The following is a 24,670-nucleotide window of genomic DNA, read 5'->3' as shown; positions in this document are numbered from 1 at the left end:
ACCTTCCCGTCTACTTTCGTCTCCTCCTTGGCAGTTAGTTAGACCCCAAGTTGACTGAGATTTAAATAATCCGAAACAAATGGATTACAATATAAACAAGAATATAATCAACTAAAAACTTTGTGATATTCTAATTATTTTTACTGTCCTTTTACAATGTATGTGCTATTAATTCAATTGTAGTGTTATCATCAAACGTTCTCGTCACGATATGACTGCAATATTGCCGATGTGGCCTTAAATATTAACTCCGTCACTCACTGTTGGCTATCCTAAGCAATATATCCTGTTGAATCACTTAATCTTACCGAGGAAAAGATTTATATTTCTATGCAGTCTAAAGGGCAACACCCTATTAATTGATAACCTTATAAATAATATTTAGCAGGTTTAAACGGTGCCATTTAAAGGTGTATTGCTTGTATAATGCCTTTTCTTTGAAAAAAAATGGTCGCCACTCACAAAAAGTTTTAAATTTTATGTCACGAAGAACAGATAGATTATATCGTCTATTTGTGTTACCTCTCAATGTGAACAATTTAGAATTATTAAGCTGAGTTGTCCACCTGTACAGTCTTAATCAAAATCTTAATTCTATCACAGCTGCTATACACTGCCTTCTCGTTGAAAACATTATACTATTTTCTTTGGACTCACTATCTGGAAACGCTTCAGATAAATCGCTGGTCTCATGGTTCTATTAGGGACATATAACCATACATTCTGCAAACTGTATGTGTGGTTTGATCATCAAGGTACAATGTTTAATTTGAGAAAGTAACTATACTGAGCATCATTGAAAACGCACCACCTGTAAATTTTGAAATAAGGCAATAGAATCTTTTGGAAATGGAAAATTAATGGTGGGAATTTTGATAATAACACACTAGATCGTAAATAACGCTCTACAGTAAAAAACGGATCGTTCGAACACATCACACACGAAGGGCACAAATTGCATGCAGAAAGCATGCTGTTCAGGGGTATAAATGACCTTTGGCACAAAACCGTTCTCATTTTCGCAGTACTTTCGTAAGTAAAGTTTTTTCGTCATGCCAAGATTGTCACCAGAGGAACGAGAACAGGCCTTGGGTATGTTGCAGGTCGGCGCTTCAAGCAGAAACATTGCACGACGATTTGGGTGTCATCATTCGACCATTCTGAGGCTTGCTAACAGATACCAACATACAGGAACCAGCAGGGACCGGCAACGCCCAGGTCAGGCACGTGTTACCACCCCTCGTCAAGATCGAGACATTGTACGGCGCCATATTCGGGATCGAACCTTGCCCGCTGCCAGGACTGCCAACGCTGTCCAGGGTCGACGTGGTTTGATCAGTGCTTCCACCGTCCGACGCCGTCTCCGTGCGGCAGGGTTACGTTGTCGACGCCCTTACGTTGGACCCATCCTGACTGACAGGCATCGCCGTGAACGCCGACAATGGGCTGAACAGCATCGTGTGTGGTTGTTACGACGTTGGCATGGTGTGGTGTTCTCCGACGAGTCGCGTTTTCACTTGCGAAATGCTGACGGGCGTCTACGGGTATGGCGTCGACGGGGTGAACGTTATCATCAGGATTGTGTTGTGCAAACCGATCGGTGGGGTGGGATAAGTTATCACCACAGAACCGCTCTGATTGTTTGTCGTGGCAGAGTGAATGCCGTTTACTACCGTGACAACATTCTTCAGAACAACGTCGTTCCCTTCTTTCACCAGCATCAAGATCTGCACACATTTCAACATGACAATGCACGAGCCCACACTGCACGTGTTTCGATACAGTATCTGGCTAACAACAACATTCCTCTACTTCATTGGCCTGCATTGTCACCAGATTTGTCACCCATCGAACACTTGTGGGATTACATCGGCCAACGCCTCGCACGTCGTCCGCAGATCAACAACCTTGGGGAACTCGACAATGCCTTGAAGCAAGAGTGGAATGCAGTGCCTCAGGACTTTATTCAGAGACTTATCCGTTCAATGAGGAGACGTTGCACAGCTTGTGTTGCTGCTAACGGGGGTCATACACGCTACTGACTTTCCATTTTGACCCCATCTTTATTTCATTGTCAGCTGCATTAAATCTTCACTGTTTTGCTTGATTGTTTTTTGCTTCTTTTCTTTATCAAACATTGGTCTACACAAATATGTAAAATTTACATAGATTGCTCACTTCTGCTCTTAGAAATCCACAATTTTAGGGGTGGTGCGTTTTCAATGATGTTCAGTATATGATTGCTGTATATTCATACGTCTGTAGCTACTGATAACTGTTTCTAGTTTGGAAACGTAATATTGTTTGAGCCTTTGGACTCTAAGACCCTCGACTTTATTCAGGCAAAAGTACTTCTAATTTACTACTGATAGGCGTACAAGTTATGGATACCACTCTCGAATTTTGCAGGTCAAATATGTCTGTACACTTATAGTTGGGTAAAGCCCATTTGATATGATAGTCCACTTGCTTAGATTCTTGAAGGACTCTGTCCTTGCAACTGTTTTGTCTCAACTTTTGTCTTTTTTAAAAAAACAACAACACAAAACCTTTGACTCTTTATCAGATAATCCTACTTGTGAATGTGTATTCTACTGGCTTTCTCGTATTATACGTTAATGTTCAGGAATGAACATAAAATATTTGGTTTCGTTGTCTCTCAAGACTTCTAACACATAGCCATTTTTACCTCGTTCGAAACTTGTATCTTTAATAATCAGATTAGCTATCAGTGGCTTATAGCCATATAGTTTACTTATGCTATTCTGAATGTAATGTATAATAAAGCCACGGAATTTCAACCATATATTGCCAATGTCCATCGCTTTGCTGTATGTACTGAAGTCAGTCTATGAAAATACCCACCACAAATTGCAGAAATGATTTCAACTATTGTAAGATCCTTAACCTTTCCTTTATAACATATAAAAAGTCTAGGTAAATCTCAGTGGTGAAACAAGGTCAAATTCGACCCTCAAGGTCATAGGGGTCATCTTAGCTTTTGAAATCTTTGATAACAATGCAAACGTTTTTGGATTCTACTCAATTGTGTCATGTTATACATGAAATGAAAGGTCTCATTACAGGCTTTCCAAAAATATATGGTTTAATAGGGATTAGATTTGTCATATTTGTTTTGTTTCCCTCCGAAACAATTCCGAAAAATGTGAAGATTTGTTTGCCGGCATCCATTTAAACAATCTTATTTTATTTTTAAAACATTGTTCTTTAATGTCTTTTAAAATATAGAGAAATATTTTTAAATGCAGCTGAGGTCCTTCAAGTTTTAATTGTCTAACATTTGCTGTCCTCCTGGTAGTACAAGAAGTGCACTCATGGTACCAAAACCAGGTCACAGATATGACGTAATTTTTTAGAAGTTGTCAACATTCTTTCCTTACAGTATTCTTGACATAATGTTCAGGCATCATCATGATGTCATAGCTCTCTTCTATAAGTAATTTACTTTGAAGCATATGTAGTGTTTGAAAGTCGCTCCTTTCAAACTTCTTGATTGATATACTTTCCCAACGACTACTCTTACTGAACCAAATTTAACAATACCTCAAACGATTTATACGTATTTTATAAGTCATAATTTCATTGAAAGCCTTTTAACGCTGATTTAGAAGCTGAATTAATTTCCTAAACAAAACTTATTACCCTGACAATACTTAAAATCATGGAACAAAATGATTGGGCCCCAAACAAAAGTTGTACTGAATATTTATCAATCTTTAAAATGTTTTCAATTTTGCAGGTGGATAATATCAAAGTTCCAGGAATTGATTTCCTACTTGTTTAAACATAATCATCCAAAAGACATTTGTGTTGAGGACAAAAGGGAGTGATGGCATTAACAGAGCAAGTTCCTAACGTGCTGATATTGTAGTTGCGAAACCAGGATAATCTGTCCAGATCAAGTGTAGAAGAAAACATATAAATCCAAATGATCCTTTCAAGCCGAAATACAGAGACAATTCCAACCGAACACCGAGAGCTGGGATCAGAGGAAGCATTTTTTTCATTTAGAATGGAATGTGTATTTTGTGGCAAATCAGCAAAAATCTCAGATAAGAAAAGGGGACATGATGTATTCCAAGTTCGGACACAAACTTTTCAGAGTAACATCGAAAACATATGCAACATGTGAGTGAGTGAGTGAGTTAATATTTAACGTCCCATCGGCAATATCTCAGCCATATCGTGACGAGAACATGTAACAAAGAAAAGGACTCTATGTGTATTATAAAATCTGTCGGCGAAGGACAGTAAAACAACTAGAATATCACAATGTGAATTAAAACTAGTGTGGAAAAAATAAAACTAATAGCATTATTTGGACAATACAACATAAAATCAGGCTATAGATTGCCAACAACTGAAGGTAGATCACCATACTAGGGACCATGGGGACTTACAGTACTTTTGCTACCTGCATGGACCCTAGTTGGATTTACATCATCCCTTCAGCCGTTAGCAATTTAGTCACATCTAGCCAAAAATTAAAAATACACATATACTATGATTAAAAACAGTGGAAGTCTGAACGTACATGAAATGTTTTGGGACTTACGTACCCTCTCAGGAGGACAATAATTTTACGGTACTTTAACCCCCTTTGAGGGTACAGCCACTAACAATTCAAGTTACTAATCTGAACTACCATGAATTAAAATGCAGCTATCTACAGAACATAATAATCACAATTCAACAATGAAATCAATTTCTTTTAAAAATCCAAGAATTAAATGAGAACTTACGGTGTTAAAAAGGTCCTTCATTGTTTTTACATTGAAATATTTATCCCTTATGATGGAGAATTCAACACAGTCAAGCAGGATATGCTTGACCGTGGTTCTCTCATCACAAGGGATGCAAAACGGAGGATCCCCACCTTTCAATAGGTATTCATGAGTATATCTGGTATGGCCAATACGACATCGCCGCATGATCACCTCTTCAAATCTGGACTGACAACCCAAGTAGGAATAACCAATATAGGGTTTTATTTCATGTAATTTATTGATGCCTACCTGGGTGTCCCACTTCTTCTGCATCAGATCACGGATATAAGATCTAATGTTAGCTTTATAATCACTGCATGGAAAAAGAAGTGGTGTCACAGATTTGTTGAGTGCTGCCTTGGCAGCAAGATCGGCCATTGCGTTACCGGAAATGCCCACGTGGCTTGGTAACCAACAGAAGACGATGTCGTATTGGCCAGTAGCAAGAGTGTTATACAATTCAATAATTTCAATTAAAAGTGGATGTTTACACGAAATATTTTTAATAGCCTGAAGGCAAGATAGAGAGTCTGAAAAGATTATATACTGTTTATGTTTCGGGTGTCTTTGAATATATTTCAGAGCTGTTAGTATGGCGCTTGCTTCAGCTGTAAAAATAGAACTGTTATCTGGTAATCTATAAGATATGGTTCTGGATCCAATGACAGTGGCACAAGCCACTGCGCCACCGTCCTTGGAGCCATCTGTAAATAAGGATTTATAATTGCTATATTTATGTTTCAGTTGATTATATTCTTGTTTGTATTGTAATTCATTCGTTTCTGATTTTTTAAATGTGGTCAGTGTTAGGTCCACTTGAGGCCTGACCAACTGCCAAGGAGGAGAAGAAAGAAGACGGGAGGGAGCTATGTTCTCCAGCTTAATACCGGCCAAAGAAAGAAATGGTTTAATTCTATGTCCTAGAGGCGGGACAAGGGAAGATTTTTTGTTGTATGAATCCTCATAAAGGGGATTGAAAACACAGTTATAGGCAGGGTTAGATTTATTGGAGTATAATTTAGTAGTGTATTGTAAGGCTAATTTTATACGGCGCTGCTCAAGAGATGGTTCATCAGCCTCAATGTAAAGGCTTTCAACAGGTGAAGTTCTAAAAGACCCAAGACAAAGTCTTAAACCTTGGTGATGGACGGAATCAAGACGTTTAAGGTGGCTTTTACAGGCTCCACTATATACAATGGAGCCATAATCAAGCTTTGAACGGACCAGTGATCTGTAGAGGTGAAGGAGGGTAGCTTGGTCCCCTCCCCATTTTGAGTTGGAAACAACTTTTATTAAATCCAGCGCCTTCAAGCATTTATTTTTTAAATATTTAATATGCGGAAGAAAAGTTAAATGGGAATCGAAAATTATACCCAAGAACTTAGCCTCCTTGACCACTTTGATGGGAGTGCCATTTAGAAACAGTTCTGGGTCCTTATGTGGCTTATATTTTCTACAGAAGTGTAGACAATTAGTTTTTGACTGAGAAAATTTAAAACCATTTTCGAGACACCATTTGTTTATTTTGTTTAAACATAACTGTAGCTGTCGTTCAATAGTGTGCATATTCTTACCACGACAAGAAATATTAAAATCATCCACGAAAAGTGATCCATCTATTGAATCATTTAAAACCTTGGATAAACTGTTGATCTTAATACTAAAAAGTGTGACAGACAAAATACTGCCTTGTGGGACACCCTGATCCTGATTATAATGGTCCGACAAGGTTGAACCCACTCGGACTTGAAAGTGTCTATCGTTTAAAAAGTTTGATATAAATTGAGGCAAACGGCCCCGTAATCCAAAATCATGTAAGTCTCTTAAAATGCCATATTTCCACGTAGTATCGTATGCTTTTTCCAGATCGAAAAAGATCGACACTGCATGTTGTTTATTAATGATGGCATTTTTAACAAAAGATTCTAAACGTACTAAATGATCAATGGTACTTCTGTTTTTACGGAAACCACATTGTATATCAGTTATAAGATTATTGGTTTCCAAGTACCAAACTAATCGGTTATTGATCATGCGTTCCATGGTTTTGCAAACACAGCTAGTGAGTGAAATTGGTCGATAATTTGAAGGATCGGTATGATCACGTCCGGGTTTAGGAATTGGAATAATTATAGCCTCACGCCATGAAGAAGGAAATTCACCAGATGTCCAAAGAGTATCGAAGATGTTTAAAAGTGTCTCTAAACAGGATTCTGGCAAGTGTTTGAGGAGTTGATAATGTATGTTATCAGCTCCTGTAGCAGTATCGTGAGCTTGGTCAAGAGCTTCATGAAGCTCGTGAATTGAAAATAACTCATTATAGTCTTCCCCATTATCCGTGTTGAAATGAATAGGTTTCCTTTCTTCTTGTTGTTGATATTTTTGAAATTTAGGTACATAGTTAGAGGAGGAAGAGTGCTTAGCCAAAGTTTCACCTAATTTATTAGCAATATCTAAAGGGGCTGTTAATACTTCATTTTCCTTCTTAAGGTGGTGGATGCCAGGTTGAGAGCCTTTACCTTTGATTTTTTGGACCATATTCCATACCTTGGACATGGGCGTACGTGAATTGATTTTTGATACATAATTTTTCCAAGATTGACGTTTACTTTGCTTAAAAGTACGCCGAGCTTTTGCATTTAAAATCTTATATTTATTGAGATTATGGACCATAGGATGGCGACGGAAATAGTGCTCAGCTTTTTTCCGTGCCTTCCTTGCTTGTTTGCAGTGATCATCAAACCATGGTTTTCGTATGTGAGGAACAGCAGAGGACTTAGGGATACATTTATCAGCAATTATATTCATTTCATCCGAGAAACATTTTACGGGATCAGGTGTATCCAAGAACAGCTCTGGTTTCAATTTGTTAGCACAAAGAGTGGCATACAATTGCCAGTCAGCTTTTTTAAAATTCCACCGTGACGATGGACGGACATCAGATGGGGACACAGGTTTCAAAATAGTCGGAAAATGGTCACTTCCACATAGATCATCATGGACTGACCATGTGAATTCACTCAATAATGTTGAATCTGTAAGAGACAGATCTAAACATGAATATGTACCTGTAGCAGGGTGCAGGTAGGTTTCAGAGTCATCATTAAAGATGCACAGGTCATTATCAGATATGAAATCTTCAATCACTTTTCCTTTTTGATTCATGGTTGAACTTCCCCATAAAGGATTGTGCCCATTTAGATCACCCATAATGATAAAGGGCTTAGGGAGCTGATCGCATAATTGTTGAAGTTCAAGCTTTTGAAGATTTAGAGAAGGAGGAAGGTACAAGGAACAAAGTGTAAAGGTAATCTGCAAGGTGATACGAGCGGCTACTGCTTGCAGGTTTGTGTTAAGGGGAACAGGACTATGGATGACGCCCTGTCGTACCAAAACAGAAGCTCCACCAGTAGCTTTATCACCCGGGCGAGAATAAGAATGAAAGGAATTATAGCGTCTGAAGTAAAATTTATCGGTATGTTTAAGGTAGGTTTCTTGTAAACAAATTGCTGACGGGTTTATATCCTGAGTTAAGAGCTGCAGTTCATGAGAGTTATGTTTAAGTCCTCTGCAGTTCCACTGAAGAAGATTCGAATGGCTCATGGGGGATCTATAGGTGATCGTTCACGTGAACGCGAGGAGTAGTTAGTACTACCAGGACGTTCACAGGATGGAGTGATATCCATCTCGAGAGGGTCAAAAAAGTTATGTAAGTCCACCGGTGTTTCAGTGGGAGTGGCAATCTTAGTTTTGATTTTCCTATAATGTTTCTTCTTGTGAGGATTGGGCACATCATTTGTTGGTTTTGTTGTACCTGATGGCTCAGGAGTTGGGGCACACTGAGATGCTGCAGGGATGTCATGTTGTTGACTATCTGTAGACGTTGTTTGACTTTCTGACGATTTAGAAACAGACTGAGGGTGTTCCGAGTCTGTCCATGTCAAGTCAGTTTGACATTCTACGGATCTAGTAGAAGATGTGCGGGAGACAACTGCAGCATAAGTTTGTGGTGATGGAGGCGAACGGCTTGCAACAACTTTTTTAGCTTCCTGAAAGGAAATGTTGTTTTGATATTTTACCGTCAAAATATCTTTTTCATGGATCCACGAAGGACAAGATTTAGAAGAAGCGTTATGTGCACCCTTGCAATTTACACAGTTCAGTGCAGCGGTACAACCAGTGTTTTCACGATGACCTCCACATCGAGAGCACGCAGAAGGACGATTGCAGAATTTAGAACCATGTCCAAATTTCTGACAATTGTAACACCGGAGTGGATTGGGTACATACACATCCACTCCGATGTTGAAATAGCCAGCTTTAATGGATTTAGGTATATCAGCCAATGAAAATGTGAACAAATAGGTATTTGTTGGAATAGAAGCATCACCATCTCTTCTCATGAAACGTTTCACTGAAGTGACATGCTGTCTAGAAAGTTCTCTCAAGATTTCTTCCTCTGTCATTTCCGCTAGACAACGGGCTCTGTCGCGGATGATCCCTCGACTAGAATTTAGACTTCTGTGCTCAGAGACTGCAACTGCAGTGTTTGCAAATGTAGAACATTTCAAAAGGTTGATAGCTTGCTGTCTCCGCGCACACTCAATTAAAAGGGATCCGCCTCGGAGACGTGAAACATTCATCACCTCACCACAAATACCTTCGATTGCTTTGGAAATAGCAAACGGGTTGATTTTTAAAGGAAGACCATTCTTAGATTCAACAACAATAAATCGTGCCCAAGAGTTAGAATTTGTTGCAAGAGAAACATCATCATCAGACGACAATATCTCGGCGTCCAAACGTCTCTTTTTTTCATTTCGAGTAGAACCAGAATGATTGCGAGCCATGATTATATCAAAGAGATTCGACAACCCTGCTCCCCACCCACCATGGAGTGTCAACAAGGACGGCATCTAATTGCATCGGGTCTCCAGAATGCAGACACCAGGGATACAGGGATGCTATACTCCAGCAAAGATGACATGAATAGCTATATTCGTTTATTAAGTGTATTGTCAGGCTGGTTCTGCCCATAACAATAACTTAAAAACATATAGAATTCAGCGGTCAACATCACTAGATTGGCCCATGAGCCACCGCCTGCTAGCATAGGACTCTAGGCAATATAATATCTTGAAATAATTGGAGTTTCTAAAAGCCAAGATCAAATAACGTATCAAATATGTGCAATAATACCCACTATGCACAGTGCTTGGCATGACCAGCCGATTGGTAGAACCGGGCCCATCCTACCACCCGTCTAGGTGAAGTCAGGGCCAAAGTGGTGTGTTGAGCAATAGGAACACTGGTCCTGCTCCCATGCCCTCAACCACCAGGATCCCCTCCTCCACCGACACAGGGCCGCAACCCACGGCAAACGGGTTGGTGGACCAAATATGCCCCCGGGTCCACTACGGGGGTGTTGGCGAGCTCTTGGCGTTACCCAGCACCCACCACGAGGAGGTGGCTCGCCACGGGTGCCTGCAACATGTGAAATGACAGTTGGTCCACCAAGGTAAAACCAACACTGGAGTATGTACACGACTTGAATGCTGCTGATGAGCTGTACCATCAGACCTGCAGTGTCAGCATCTGAACATACAAGAATATTCCACAATTCATGACAATGATTTTCCAAAAAAGTCAAGATTCAAGGAGAGCAGACGCTTTCAATTATGTCATGAAATATCTTGAAGACAATGACGAAGAGCAGATTACCATCCAATATATCATATATTTGGAAAGCAGACTTTCCGGAAGTGATTGTGATGCGTATGGCTTTACATTTATGAAACAGCAATTACAAGCACAATTTGGTGGCACAATTTTGATATCAGAAGTTAATGGCAAACCCAACATTGCTGTCTTCAGGAAAACAGCATCCAGTATACTGTATGAATATTATAGCATGCCAAAGATCCAAGATCCTCAAAAAGAAAAGCTGAGACTTATTGAAACAGCATCAAAACTAATCGCAAGTGATATCAAATCAATGGCTGTCCCTCAACAATTCTACCCATCATCTGATGAACTTGCCAAAGTGGATGAACATTTGAAGTATCTTTCAGAGTCCCTCAAGGTATTTCTACATCCACTTTTCTCTGAGAAGAATTCAGACCTCAAACTTGCTTCCGTTGGTCGAACTTTTGCGCAGTCTACCAGACCTTAGGGCACCACTTCAGCTTGGGCTTGGAACAGATCTCCATCACAGATTTGCCTCAAGGTCCCTTACTAACGAACTGCATAACTTGGGTTTCTGCTGCCTTTGAACAAGGGTCGGATATTACACATCTTACATCCGTGTCTTCTCTGCAATACATGGCTGACAATGTGGATCATAATGTAAGAACTTTAGATGGATTCAACACTTTTCATGGAATGGGTATCATCGCCACAGTTACATCAGCAAACAGAAATCCCAGGCCTTTGCCAAGAAGAAATGTCACAGCAGATGATGTTGTAGCAATAGGGAGAATTAACATGCACTTCTACCAAACTCCGTGTACTGGATTTCAGAGACTCAGGTACCTTCTGATGACACAAATCGATGGGGATGATCCAACTTCAAGGATCAACATTCTTTGGAAGAGTGTTTGGCTGCTCCGTCCTACTCGGCCAAATTGGTTGGGCATGATGCAGGAAATCCACCATGGACATCATCCAGGACAAGCATCAGTTGTGTATCTACCAATGATTGACATGAACCCAAGTGACTTGTCCTGTATATATACTACACCACACTACACTACATAACACAAGCCATGAAAAACAATGTCACACCAATCGTCACTTGTGATCAACCTCTCTGGAGGTTCAATGATAATTTCCAATGAACCTTCATCAAGTGATTTGAAGAGCATCATCCTGAGGCTTGGAGGACTTCACCACACCGATGAGTTTTTCGGGATGCATTGGGAAAATCATGTCTGGATTGGGTCTTCTTCAAACACATTAGAAAGCGTCCACCATCGGTTAAACCAAGAAAGAGATGCACTAAGCAAAATGAGGAAAAACCTTGGATCCAATACATGAGCATGGTGGATATCTTGAGGAATTAAGCTGAACGATTAGGAAAGAGGAAGATGCACCTAAAGTCTATTTCTGACATGTTGCCATTCTTTGCAGCAGCTGGTCATAACTTGTAAACCAAGTCCGATTGTACCTTCAAATGATGACTTCCGTGCAAGAAATACATCCCCAAACCTTTGAACTCTTCAATTCAGGTCATCATGTTCTACGCAGATCCGATCGTTATTGGGAGCGGAACATTAAGACAAATGGAGGACTTACAAGGGGAACAGGCATGTCTGAAACACAGAGACTTGTCTGGCCTATGTCAATTCCATTGTGCACTGAAGTCAGCAATGCCATGATTGATCTTACAAGCTGTGGAAACAGAAACTCTGAACTACACAAAGACATGTCTCATGCAAGACAGGAGCGAGACAAATATGATTCGTTGAAACTCCATTTTCTTCAAGACAGAGACCCATTCAAACAAGATCCTGACCTCAGAAACATTGCAAATGGAGTTTGGGAAGTGCAACTGTGAATGTAGATGAAGCATGCAGTGTTGGTAACTCTATGACAAAGTTTGGACTCTATGACAAACACTATCACTTGCGATTTCAAATTCAAAAGGAAAGATCAAGTTGTACAAATAAACGAGATGCCTCTTACACACAAGATGATCCGGTTTTGTTTCAACGGTTCCTGATTGCTGCTTAGCATTCAACACATGACCTTCAATCTTTGAATTTTGCAGTTATCCACCTGCACTGTTTGACTCTCCCTTGTTCCTGAAGTAAGCAAACAAACCTGTCCTGAACTCATTCGTATCAACAATGGATAATGGTGTTTCCTCTGATCCAGCTTCTGATGTTCTCGATGCCGGGGGGCGGTGATTTGGCCTTCCTTCCTTGGCCACGTGGACTTGTGCACCATGTACTGCACATATGTCGAAAGACTGTGGTGGAGACACCGTTGCGTTCGATGGATACCCAACTTCATTGACATATGAGACGGACTGGTGGACTTATTGGACCAACAGTTAAATTTGATGGTAGTATGATCTTACAGTCAAAGAAAGAATCATTCTTCGGTAATATTCAGGACAAAGAACAGTTCATCACGATGCTGTGTTCCTATTTACAAGCTGAAGGATCTGACACAGTTCAAACAGCTGGTGATGCTGATGTTGTTATAGTTCAAACAGCAGTTTTGCTGCCATGCCAGTCACCAACAGTTGTCATAGGGGACGACACGGATCTACTAGGCCTCCTGTGCTATCGCCCAAATCTGGAATCGTGTGATATATTCTTGCAGTCAACTCCGAAGAACAGTTACTTGAAAAGAATTCCATTTTGGAATATCAACGAAACCAGGAAGAAGCTAGGAGAAGACACTTGTCAGAACTTGTTGTTCATACATGCTGTCTTAGGCTGTGATGCAACATCAAGAATCCATCAAGAAGTAGACAATTCTATTATAAATGGTAAAATAACGTGTTTTTCATCATTGTGTCTGATGGAAAGGCGTTGAAATAACATTCACATTCTTTATTCTATTTCATCATTATTTGGAATGCCTATTGACAATTGAACCATCTTACCATCTCTTGTTGTTACAGAATGCCCTTAACAAAGAATGTTAAGTTTCTATTGTTTTGACTGATCTCACTGCTGCTGTTATTTTGTTTCCTTGAATTCTAAACATTTGCCAATCTGTATCATAATTTTGAGTCTTTGCTTTTTTATGCTCTCTATTTCTTTTTCGGATAAGTTTCATAATAGCACAATTCATCAATGAATTATCCCGAGATCTTATGGTTACCACATTGCTTGGGACATATCCACATCACACATATTTTAAGATATCCACACATTCTTGTGTTAAACTATCAATATCATTACATCTAAAGATGGTCTCCCAGTCCACGTTGTTGGGGCCACGATTCAATCCCTCAATATTAGGTAATCAATAGTAAAACACTATCCATTTAAATTTTAAAGGAACTGAATCTGAGTTCCCAACAGAGACAAACACTGGACAATGATCACTGCGAAATGGATAGAGTACCCCTGAGGAGCAAGTGCAATAAAGATTAAATCAATTAGCGCACTAGAGGTTTGAGTGATCTTTGTCGGTTCTGTCATACCCTGCTATCAATCATATATATCAAGATGATTGTCCATCAAGATTTTCCATTAGCCAATGATTTAAGGGTGTCTGTATGGTGTTTCTGCCAAGGTAGGACATGAACGAGAGGTCAGGAGAGGTACCTGTGCCCTAAACCTCTTCGACCACCTCATTTTATACTTGATTACCTCCTGACGCCGTCTCGAGGACAGGTTCGCACAATGTGAGCTATGTATTACGATGACATTCACTATGTACCTTGCAGCAGAAATCCTCTTCATGACTCGACCGAAAAACGTCCGTAAGAAGTATTCAAAGAAAGCTACGGTTCCAAATACATGAAACCGTTAAGACATTCGAGTAAGTAAAATGCGCGTCTGTCAAGGGACCCAAAACAAAGCACGGTTAAAAGTATCATTATGAGCGGAAAACCTACAATAAGAATGTCTTTTCATAGGAGCTTTGCTTCATTAATCAAAGAAAACGTCACTTTACACTATTTGCTGTAAACAGTAGTTAATGATTCACCTGTTAGTACATATGTAAGGGGTTATGCTTCACTTACTTTGTAAGGTATCTGGACATGCCACAGTGGTGAGCTGTATGTGTGCACTCTGAAGACAACTTCACTGTTGCGGGTATGCAATCGAATGTCAACTGAAGAACTGTCGCCGTCATTCCCATGAAGACAATCTGACAGTAGTACCATTCTGTCGGAACCTTCGCGAGCTATAAACTTCAAGTGAGCAGCAAATTTGTATCCCATCGTTGAGCCATTTAGAGTTTTAATGATCATAATACTCTTGTCATAAAACTGTCCCGTTCCGTTGGCTGTTGGCTGAATATGAAAAATTTCGAAATCGTTGCCAGAGTTAGATACGTCTTCGAATGGACTGTTACCATCGAAAGTCATTTCGAATTTAGGATGGCACGCTAAAAAGAGAATTAAAAGACATGTGAAGAGCATGAAAGCCAGAGGATACATTTTGGAGTGTCTTATCTGTACTGAGTTAATTTACGGAAGTCAAACTTGAAACTGTAGTTACCTGGGTGATCTTGAAATCCCGTTGGGGGATAGTCACAACGACATAATTCCTCCCTGAATATAGTCCCATCTGGACAAGGACGGATGAGGGCTCTCTTATGCACCATGCGATAATAATAGTGGAAGTTGCCCTCGACCTTCTGTCTGTCGTCACACACTGATAACATAAATTATCCCATGTAACATTGCTGGAACGTTCAAGAATTTAGGATAAAACAGATACTCTTATCTTTGTTGTCAGTATTTGTTAACTCTTTCAAGTGACACATTGTTCATGTACCTCAGAGTCTATTTCTTCACTCTATTGTTCCTCTCCCTTGCTGGGGCGGTGGGGTAGCCTAGTGGTTAAAGCGTTCGCTCGTCACGCCGAAGACCCGTGTTCGATTCCCCACATGGGTATAATGTGTGAAGCCCATTTTCTGGTGTCCCTCGCCGTGATATTGCTGGAATATTGCTAAAAAGCGGCGTTAAACTAAACTCACTCACTCACTCACTCTCCCTTGCTTGCTCTCCATAATGTAGCAAAGTTGCATAATGTGATTGTCCTATGTATTAATATACCCATGTACACTTTGAAATGCATGCAAATAAGACATAACTAAATTATTAAGAAACTGGACAAATATCAAGATGAAAAAAAATTGCTCGGTTCTTTCCACATGTTAGAGCAAAAAGCTACTTCTATTACTGACCGAAACGTGCTGTTACTACCAGTCACATGTGATGAACAGGTGAGATTGATAGGTATTTTTTCAGGTGTGATGGTTAAAACAATACATATCAAATGAGTATACAGCACGTGAATAAACTGCATTCTACATAATATCCAACCACAATAGGAGATACATGTACAGATCGTGTTTTACACAAGAACTCAAAAGATATGGGTCTCATTTCTTATGTACTAGGAATGTGTGAAGCACACTCGGATACAAATTTCACAATTATACCGCATGCAATATACATTTCGTAACTGATGCAAACGCTACAAGACTAGACATTAGTGCTACGATTTACTGAAGATACACGATGTCATGTCATGTCGCAACATTGCTACATTAATCCCATTAGTCACCTCCTCCAACAAGCCTATCGATATCCGTTATTCGAATCCCGAACCTGAATTTTGTGTTCACGTTACCTGTATGGAGACTTTATCAACATAATGGGAACACGACCGATGTGCCTCAGACCGGCAGTCCACGTCACTTCTCGTCACGTCAGCAAGACAACGATAATAGGAATCGATTCCAGATTAGGACCATATTCCTCGTTGAGCCAACACAACATCGGGACCCTAACTTATACTTCAGTAAGACAATGCCCGTCGATAATTATCTCGCTCGTGTTGTAACAGATTTCCTGAGACAGCAGACAATTCTGGTTTTCTCCAGGCCAAGCCGGTTCGCAGGACCGGACCCTTACAGAGGATGCTCCGGATAAAACTGAGTGATGTCTACGTCAAGCATAGCCACTGACGATAACTGCATTCGGACAATCGTTTGTTCAGACATGAAACAACATTCTTAAAGGACCACTAAACTCAATTTTTTGGTACTCTTTTTATCACTGCATATGAAAGACTTTTGGTTAGTCATGAACGAAACACCATTTTTTAAAAAGAAAACAACAAAAAACTTGTGGTTAATTAATACCAAGTTGCTAAAAGCCGTCTGCTTCTCTCTCGCCCGCAAACGAAACGCAGACAGGTTACGTAACCCTGTCGCCAGAGCCCTACAGTGACGTCATAGAGGGAATGATTTCCCGTTAAATGTATAGAAAATGTGTTGGAAGCTTGTCATTTTGCTGATTTCTCGACGTCACCAAAGACATGCAGAATTGTTGTGTTGCCGTCAATTGTTCCTTGGGGTCGGGTGATGGTGTCACTATGCACAGATTTCCACCAGACTCAGTAGTTTGTGCTTAAATTAGTTGTTACTGTGTGCGAAGTGAGTTTTGTGGAAGCCTGCGGTATATACTAAATCGGATGGTTCGCCCCCAACCACGCTTCCATGATAGAAAATGGAGTTCAAGTTTCATCGAGTTTATAAAATCAAGACTGCATACTACACATTGCTGACCAAAAGGATTTTGCATGGATATAACGCTTTCTTCCTCGGAAACGAGGTTGTGGTCGAAGTGACAACATTATCGTAAGTAATATTATATTGACCGATTCCAAGCGTGAAATTGTTATGTTATAAGCAATGTCATGTTAACTCCTAATGTCCATCAATAAAATACATATTTGACTACCAGTAGAAATTAATTTTGATTTTGTAAGTCGGTGCAAGCAAACTTAAATAGCATTCATCCTCAGACAGGACGCCACCATTTTTGAAAATCGTGAAGTCAAATCCATTTGAATTAATGAGATTATGTGAGATTATGATTTGTTCTCATCAGTGAGTGAGTGAGTTAATATTTATCGTCAGATCGGCAATCTTGCAGCCATATCGTGACAAGAACAAGTAATACTGACATTGTAGAATGAATGAATATAAGAAAATAAAACCCTGTGACAACGAACAGTAAAACACTAGGAAATATCAAAGATATCCATTTAAGACTAGTAATTAGATCTAAAACAGTTTAACTATAGTGAACAATACAATACAAAAATGGGCTATGGATTGCTAACAACTGAAGGTAGATCACCATACCAGGGACCATGGGGACTTACATTACCTTTGCTACCTGCATGGACCCCAGCTGGATTTACACCATCCCCTCAGTCGCTAGCAATTTAGGCACATATAACCATACATTTAAAAGAACACACATACTACGATTAAAAGAGCGGAGTGTTTGAATTTACTTTGAACGTTTGTGGACTTACGTACCCTCTCAGGAGGACAATAAATTTACAGTACTTTAACCCCCCCTCGAGGATACAGCCACGAACAATCTTATTTAGTAATTCAAAATTCCAGTCATAAAATATTTATCTATTTACAATTCATTTAACAAATCTAATTCTTTTTAAAATGCAATGATTAAATGGCCACTGTTATTGTTAAAAAGATCCTTTATAGTTCGGGATTTAAAATAGTTGTCCCTTGTGATGGAATACTCAAAACAGTCAAGCAAAACATGCTTGACCGTGATTATTTCACCCCACGGGATGCAGAACGGAGGATCCTCACCTTTCAATAAGTATTCATGAGTATATCTCGTATGACCAATACATCGTCGCAAGATGACCTCTTCAAACCTGGACCGACAACCCAAGTAGGTATAACCAGTATAAGGTTTTATTGCATGTAATTTATTGATACCCACTTGGGTGTCCCACTTCCTCTGCATCAGATCACGGATATAAGATCTAATGGTAGCTTTATAATCAGTTTATGGAAAAAGAAGTGGTGTTACAGATTTGTTGAGTGCTGCGCTAGATTCAGCTGTAAAAATAGAACTGTTATCTGGTAATCTAAAAGATATTGTTCTGGATCCAGTGACAGTGGTACAAGACACAGCGCCACCATCCTTGGACCCATCTGTAAATATGGATGTATAATTGCTATATTTATGCTTCATTTGATTATATTCCTGTTTATATTGTAATTCGTTAGTTTCTGATTTTTTAAATGATGTTAATGTTAGATCAACTTGTGGCCTAACCAACTGCCAAGGAGGCGAAGAAAGAAGACTGGAGGGGGCTATGTTTTCCAGCTGAATGCCGGCTGAAGAAAGAAAGGGTTTAATTCTATGCCCTAGAGTTGGAACCAGAGAAGATTTCTTCTTGTATAAATCTTCATAAAGGGGATTGAAGACACGATTAAATGCAGGCTTAGATTGATGAGAGTATAATTTGGTAATGTACTGTAAAGTTAATCTTATACGGCGCTGCTCAAGAGATGGTTCATCACCCTCAACGTAGAGACTGTCGATAGGTGATGTTCTAAAAGACCCAAGACAAAGTCTGAGACCTTGGTGACGGACAGAATCAAGAAGTTTCAGGTTGTTTTTGCAAGCTCCACCATATACGATGGAGCCATAATCAAGTTTTGAACGTACAAGTGATCTGTATAAATGTAGGAGCGTTGCTTGATCCCCACCCCACTTTGAGTTGGATACCACTTTTAATACATCGAGTGCCTTCAAGCATTTTGTTTTTAGTGATTTGATATGTGGCAAAAAGGTTAAGTGGGAATCGAAAATTAGACCCAAGAACTTGACCTCCTTTACAACTTTGATGGGAGAACCATTTAAAAATAGTTCTGGGTCGATATGCGGCATATATTTTCTACAAAAGTTATACAATTAGTTTTTGATTTAGAAAATTTATAGCCATTTTCTAGACACCATTTATTTATTTTGTTTAAATACAATTGCAATTGCCGTTCGATAGTATGCATGTTTTTACCTCGACAAGAAATATTAAAATCATCCACAAATAATGATCCATCAACTGAATCATTTAAAACCTTGGATAAACTGTTTATCTTGATGCTAAAAAGTGTTACAGACAAAATGCTGCCTTGTGGAACACGCTGATCCTGATTATAATGGTCAGACAGGGATGAACCAACTCGGACTTGAAACTGCCTGTCTTTTAAAAATTGTGAGATAAAAAGAGGCAAACGACCCCTTAAACCGAAGTCATGTAAATCCTTTGAAATGCCATGCTTCCAAGTGGTATCGTATGCTTTCTCCAAATCAAAGAATATCGATACTGCATGTTGTTTATTTACTAAAGCGTTGTTGACAAAGGATTCTAGACGTACCAAATGGTCAATGGTACTACGATTTTTCTTGAAACCACGTGGAATATTTGTTATAAAATTATTGGTTTCAAGATACCAAGTCAATCAATCTTATTGTTTAACATTCGTTCCATGGTTTTACAGACACAACTCGTTAAAGAGATTGGCCTGTAATTCGAAGGATCAGTATGATCCCGGCCAGGCTTTGGTATCGGAACTACAATGGCATTACGCCATGAATCTGGGAAGGTCCCTGTAGTCCATATCGTGTCAAATATATTCAACAGTGTTTCCAGGCATGATTCAGGTAAATGTTTCAGAAGCTGATAATCAATACCATCAGAACCTGTTGCTGTATCATGAGCTTGCTCAAGGGTTGTATATAGCTCATGTAATGAAAATAGTTCATTATAGTCTTCACCATTGTCTGAGTTAAAATTGATCTTTTTCTTTTCCTGTTGTTTCTCGTATTTCTGAAACTCAGGGACGTAATTTGATGAAGACGAATGTTTGGCGAGAGTTACACCAATCTTATTGGCAATATCACCCTTATCTGTCAATACATCGTCACCATCCTTCAGATGATTGACAGCTGATTTGCAACCTTTACCCTTTATTCGTTGAATCATATTCCACACTTTTGAAATTGGTGTGCGGGAATTTATCTTGGAAACATAATTTCGCCAAGATTGACGCGTATTCTGCTTGAAGGCGCGTCGAGCCTTAGCATTTAGAATTTTAACGTGTCTAAATTATGGACTGTAGGATGTCGCCGAAAATACTTTTCGGCCTTCTTCCTGTTCTTTCTGGTCTGTTTGCATTCATCATTAAACCATGGTTTACGAACGTGTGGGGTTGCAGAGGACTTAGGTATAGTTTCAATAGCTATATTCTTCAGTTTATCAGAGAATACCTTCAAGTATTTCCCTTTATTGTTAGTATCAGTACTTCCCCCATAAAGGGTAATGTCCATTAAGATCACCCATGATAATACAGGGTTTGGGAAGTTGGTCGTATAGCTCCTGAAGATCACACGGCTGAACAGCTGAAGATGTGAAATGTACAGGGAACAAAGCGTGAACGTTATTTGTAAAGAAAGCTGTTTAGCCACAGCCTGAAGATTGCTTTTAAGTGGAACAGGGCTATGGATAACACCCTGCCTCACCAAAATAGAAGCACCACCAGTGACTTTATCACCTGAAAACGAATGAAATGAGTTATACTGGCGCAAGTCAAATCTATCTGTACTTTTCAGGTATGTCTCTTGTAAACTAACAGCTGATGGTTTAAAATCTTGTGATAATAGTTGAAGATCATTAAAATTGTTTCTAAGGCCTCTGCAATTCCACTGGATAACATTATGAGAGCAACTCATGGGGGCTCAATAGGAGAGCGTGAACGAGACGAAGTCCCTTTATGCTGGGATGACTTTGAAGGTCTTGTCCACCATTACACGTGCCTGTAGAGGTTCATAACACCTATGAACCTCTACAGGCACGTGTAATGGTAAAGGCACCTCAATATGTTTAAGGGCCCTGGCTTCCTTTCGTCTTTGTTGTTTCTGTTTGTTTCTGGACATTGTTGTTTTCCTTTCAGGTTCATGGTGATTGTTTGGTTCATGCACCATGTCTGTCTGGGTGGATGTTCCTGTATCCTCATCATAAATTGTATACAGAATGTTCTGTTTTTCTGAGATCCAGGAAATGGAGGTAGATACAACAGCAGAGTAAGTTTGTTGTGTGGAGATTCTATCAGTGACTGGTAACAGTTTCTTTGCCTCAGCAAAAGATATATTATTGGTGTGTTTAAGTTTGAGAATTTGAGCTTGTTGTTCAAAGACTGGACAGGATCGTGATGAGGACATGTGATCTCCATGACAGTTTGCACATTTGATGTTTTTTGTGCAGTCGGCATTCTCATGTTTCTCACCACAACGAGTTTTTGCACATGTTAGCACCGTGTCCGAACAGCTGACATTTAAAGCACCGAAGTGGATTAGGGATGTAGACTTCCACCTCAATATTAAAGAACCCAGCTTTAATTGATTTTGGTACTGTAGCAAGACAAAACGTCAACAGATACGTGTTTGTTTTGACAGTGTTATCGCCAACTTTTCTTGTGAATCTTTTCACAAGGGGGTGACACCTTGAAACTTAAGTTCTGCTGCGATATCAACTTCTGACATGTCAGAGAGACATTTTGCCCGATCACGAACAATGCCTCTACACGAATTCAACGTTCTGTGTGGTGACACAGCAATCCTTGTATTTGCAAACTGACGAGCTTTAAGCAAATTAAGAGCCTGTCGTTTTCTGGCACATTCCACAAACAAGGAACCTGTTCTAAGCCGAGTAACGTTTTTCACTTCGCCGCATATTCCTGCAATTGCTTTCGATATTGCAAAAGGGTTCAGTTTTAATGGTGGTCCTTCAATTCCCTGTACAACCAGGAAACGGGGCCAAGAATCTAAATTTGTTGTTTCTGATTCATCATCAGAAGACGAGACAGTTTCGAAGTCTACATGCTTTCTTGGATTTAGATCGAGAACCAGAGAGTTGTTGGGAAGCCATAATGAATGGATGTAGATGCGACATCCCTGCTCCCCACCCTCCATGGAGTGTCAACAAGGACGGCGTTAAAGTGGAAACCAACGATGAAACACCGGGGTTACAGGGATGTTATACTCAAGCAATACAGACACAGGTAGCCAATACTGTCAAACAGAATAAATGCCAGGTTGGTTCCATCCATGACAATTTCTAAAGACAACTAGAACCTGGAGGTCAGTAATGCCAGACTGGCCCATGAGCCACCGCCTTCTGGCACAGTGCTCTAGGCAAAACATTATCATAAATAATTTGAATTTAGAATAGCCAAGACCAGAAAAATAGATATGTGCAATAATACTAACTATGCACTGGGCCTGGCGTGACCAGCCGATTGATTGAACAGGGCCCATTCAACCACCCGTCTAGGTGAAGTCAGGGCCAAAGTGGTGTGTCGAGCAACAGGAACACGGTTGCAGGCCCCTATTGCCCTCAACCACCAGGATCCCCTCCTCCACCGACACAGGGCCGCAACCCACGACAGGTTGGTGGACCAAATATGCCCCCGGGTCCACAACGGGGGGTTGGCGAGCACTTAGCGTTACCCAGCACCCACCACGAGGAGGTGGCTCGCCACGGGTGCCTGTTCTCATCAAGTCAGAAAATCAGAACTACTTTTCACTGGTAGTAAAATATCCATTTGAATCATGGCCAAAAGGATTTTGCATGACACAACTTGTAATATAAGGACTTCTTCCAAGGAAGTAAGGTGGGGGTCAAAGTGACATAAATATTGCAAGCAATGTTATATTGACCTCCACCTCACTTCCAAGAGTGAAATTGCTATGTTATAAGCAATGTCTTGCAAAATCCTATTGTCCATCAATGAAATACATATTTTACTACCAGTAGAAAGTAATTGTCCCTTTGAAAACAAACTTAAATAGCATTCATCGCAAGAGAGGGCGTCGCCATTTTTGAAAATCGTGAAGTCAAATCCATTTGAATTAATGAGATTATGTAAGGTTTGTTCTCATCAAGTTAGAAAATCAAAACTACATAAATATGTATTTGAATCATTACCAAAAGGATACTGCATGCCACAACCTGTAACATAACCTAAGCGAGGTCGGGGTCGAAGTGAAAATACTGCGCGATAAATTTCTTCACTTGCTAAATTTACTTGGTTTGTAACGTTCACTCACCAGTATGTAGACACTTGTCAATATACGTCTTTATACTTGGTCTCATAATCCTAATTACTTTATAATCATACTTGCATGCATTTTGAAACTTAGTAAAAAGAAGCGATCTGCGAATGATTAGCAGGAATGTAATATGTAGACATCTCATAGTTTTCCTATATGAATCATAATTCGTACGCACGCCCTAGTGTATGTCGTCTGCATCATTACACTTAACGACGAAAACAATGATTCTGTCGAAAGCTACGACAACGTATTAAAAACAAAAATGCAAATATTAACATTAAAGTTATAGGAGCAATGTCAGGCTATTACTTTCTTCGAGGAATGTATCCATCAATATCCACAAAAACAAGTGATATATAATTCATCTGCAGATTTCCCAAGTGATGTGTCTTTTAACAGTCTAATATACGAAAACGTTGATGTATCGTTTCAGGTTTTTTACATTGCTGTATAGTTTCATTGGTTACCTAAGATAGCACACCTGGCAACTAATTGCATAATGTGCGTCATTCTTTTTAAAAAGTTATTTAGTTAGCCAATAATGAGCAATCAATCAATGTATTGGCGGTTAATCCTTTGAAAGAAGGGTATTGTTTTACATAGACACAGACACGACAGAGTGTATTCAGTATAGATTAGTAAATACATACACACCACCTTTTGACAAACCCTTTTTTTATATCCCGTTAAAACTAATTAATCAATCAGAGTGTTATCGGTTAATCCTTTGATCGATCCAGACAAAAGAAATACCAAATGGGGGCCTTTGTCGGGTAATCCAAGTGGCTTTATCACTAATTATACCTGTTATAAATTCAATAACTGAGCATCAAGTGAATAATGACAAATAACGTGTCGGTTTATACCACCTAACAGGGATTACAACCTAGCGACACCAAGTGATTTTGACAGAATCGTCTATGAAAACAAGGCTTGTAACTCGAAAACTATGCAAAGCAGGAGACAAAACTAAATGATAGTAGGTTGTGAGAACATATAGCTTTCATTTTTCTCAACAGCTTTCGCGATTTCAGGTTTGTACAAACCTGTAAACGAAATAGCAGTTTTAATGACGGAGTTTCATTTATAACGATGTCAGCAACTGATTTTGCATTTGTACCCTATTGGAGTATATGTGACCTTCAAAGCTTTCTTCTTCTGAGCTTGTGAACTGACTATTGACACCACATCTCTTCAAGGGTGTGTTAGAAGGCCTAGTGTCATAGCATACAGA

The 24,670-nt window shown here is 39.6% G+C and overlaps 1 protein-coding gene across 1 annotated transcript in view; it reads right to left on the bottom strand.

The window, feature by feature from the left end:
• LOC137296363 (shell matrix protein-like) overlaps nucleotides 1-24,670 on the bottom strand; it is a 122,428-nt gene that overhangs the window by 41,301 nt on the left and 56,457 nt on the right. The window contains exons 3-4 of the mRNA XM_067828149.1: nucleotides 14,975-15,130; nucleotides 14,494-14,861 (exon numbers count right to left, since the gene is read on the bottom strand). Of these exons, the coding sequence (XP_067684250.1) occupies nucleotides 14,494-14,861; nucleotides 14,975-15,130 (524 nt within the window). The remainder of the gene's footprint in view (nucleotides 1-14,493; nucleotides 14,862-14,974; nucleotides 15,131-24,670) is intronic.

This window comes from Haliotis asinina, chromosome 1 (genome assembly GCF_037392515.1).
Source record: "Haliotis asinina isolate JCU_RB_2024 chromosome 1, JCU_Hal_asi_v2, whole genome shotgun sequence".
Lineage (NCBI taxonomy): Eukaryota > Metazoa > Mollusca > Gastropoda > Lepetellida > Haliotidae > Haliotis > Haliotis asinina.
The sequence above is the reverse complement of the archived record's forward strand: the minus strand, read 5'-3'. Positions and strand labels throughout refer to the sequence as shown.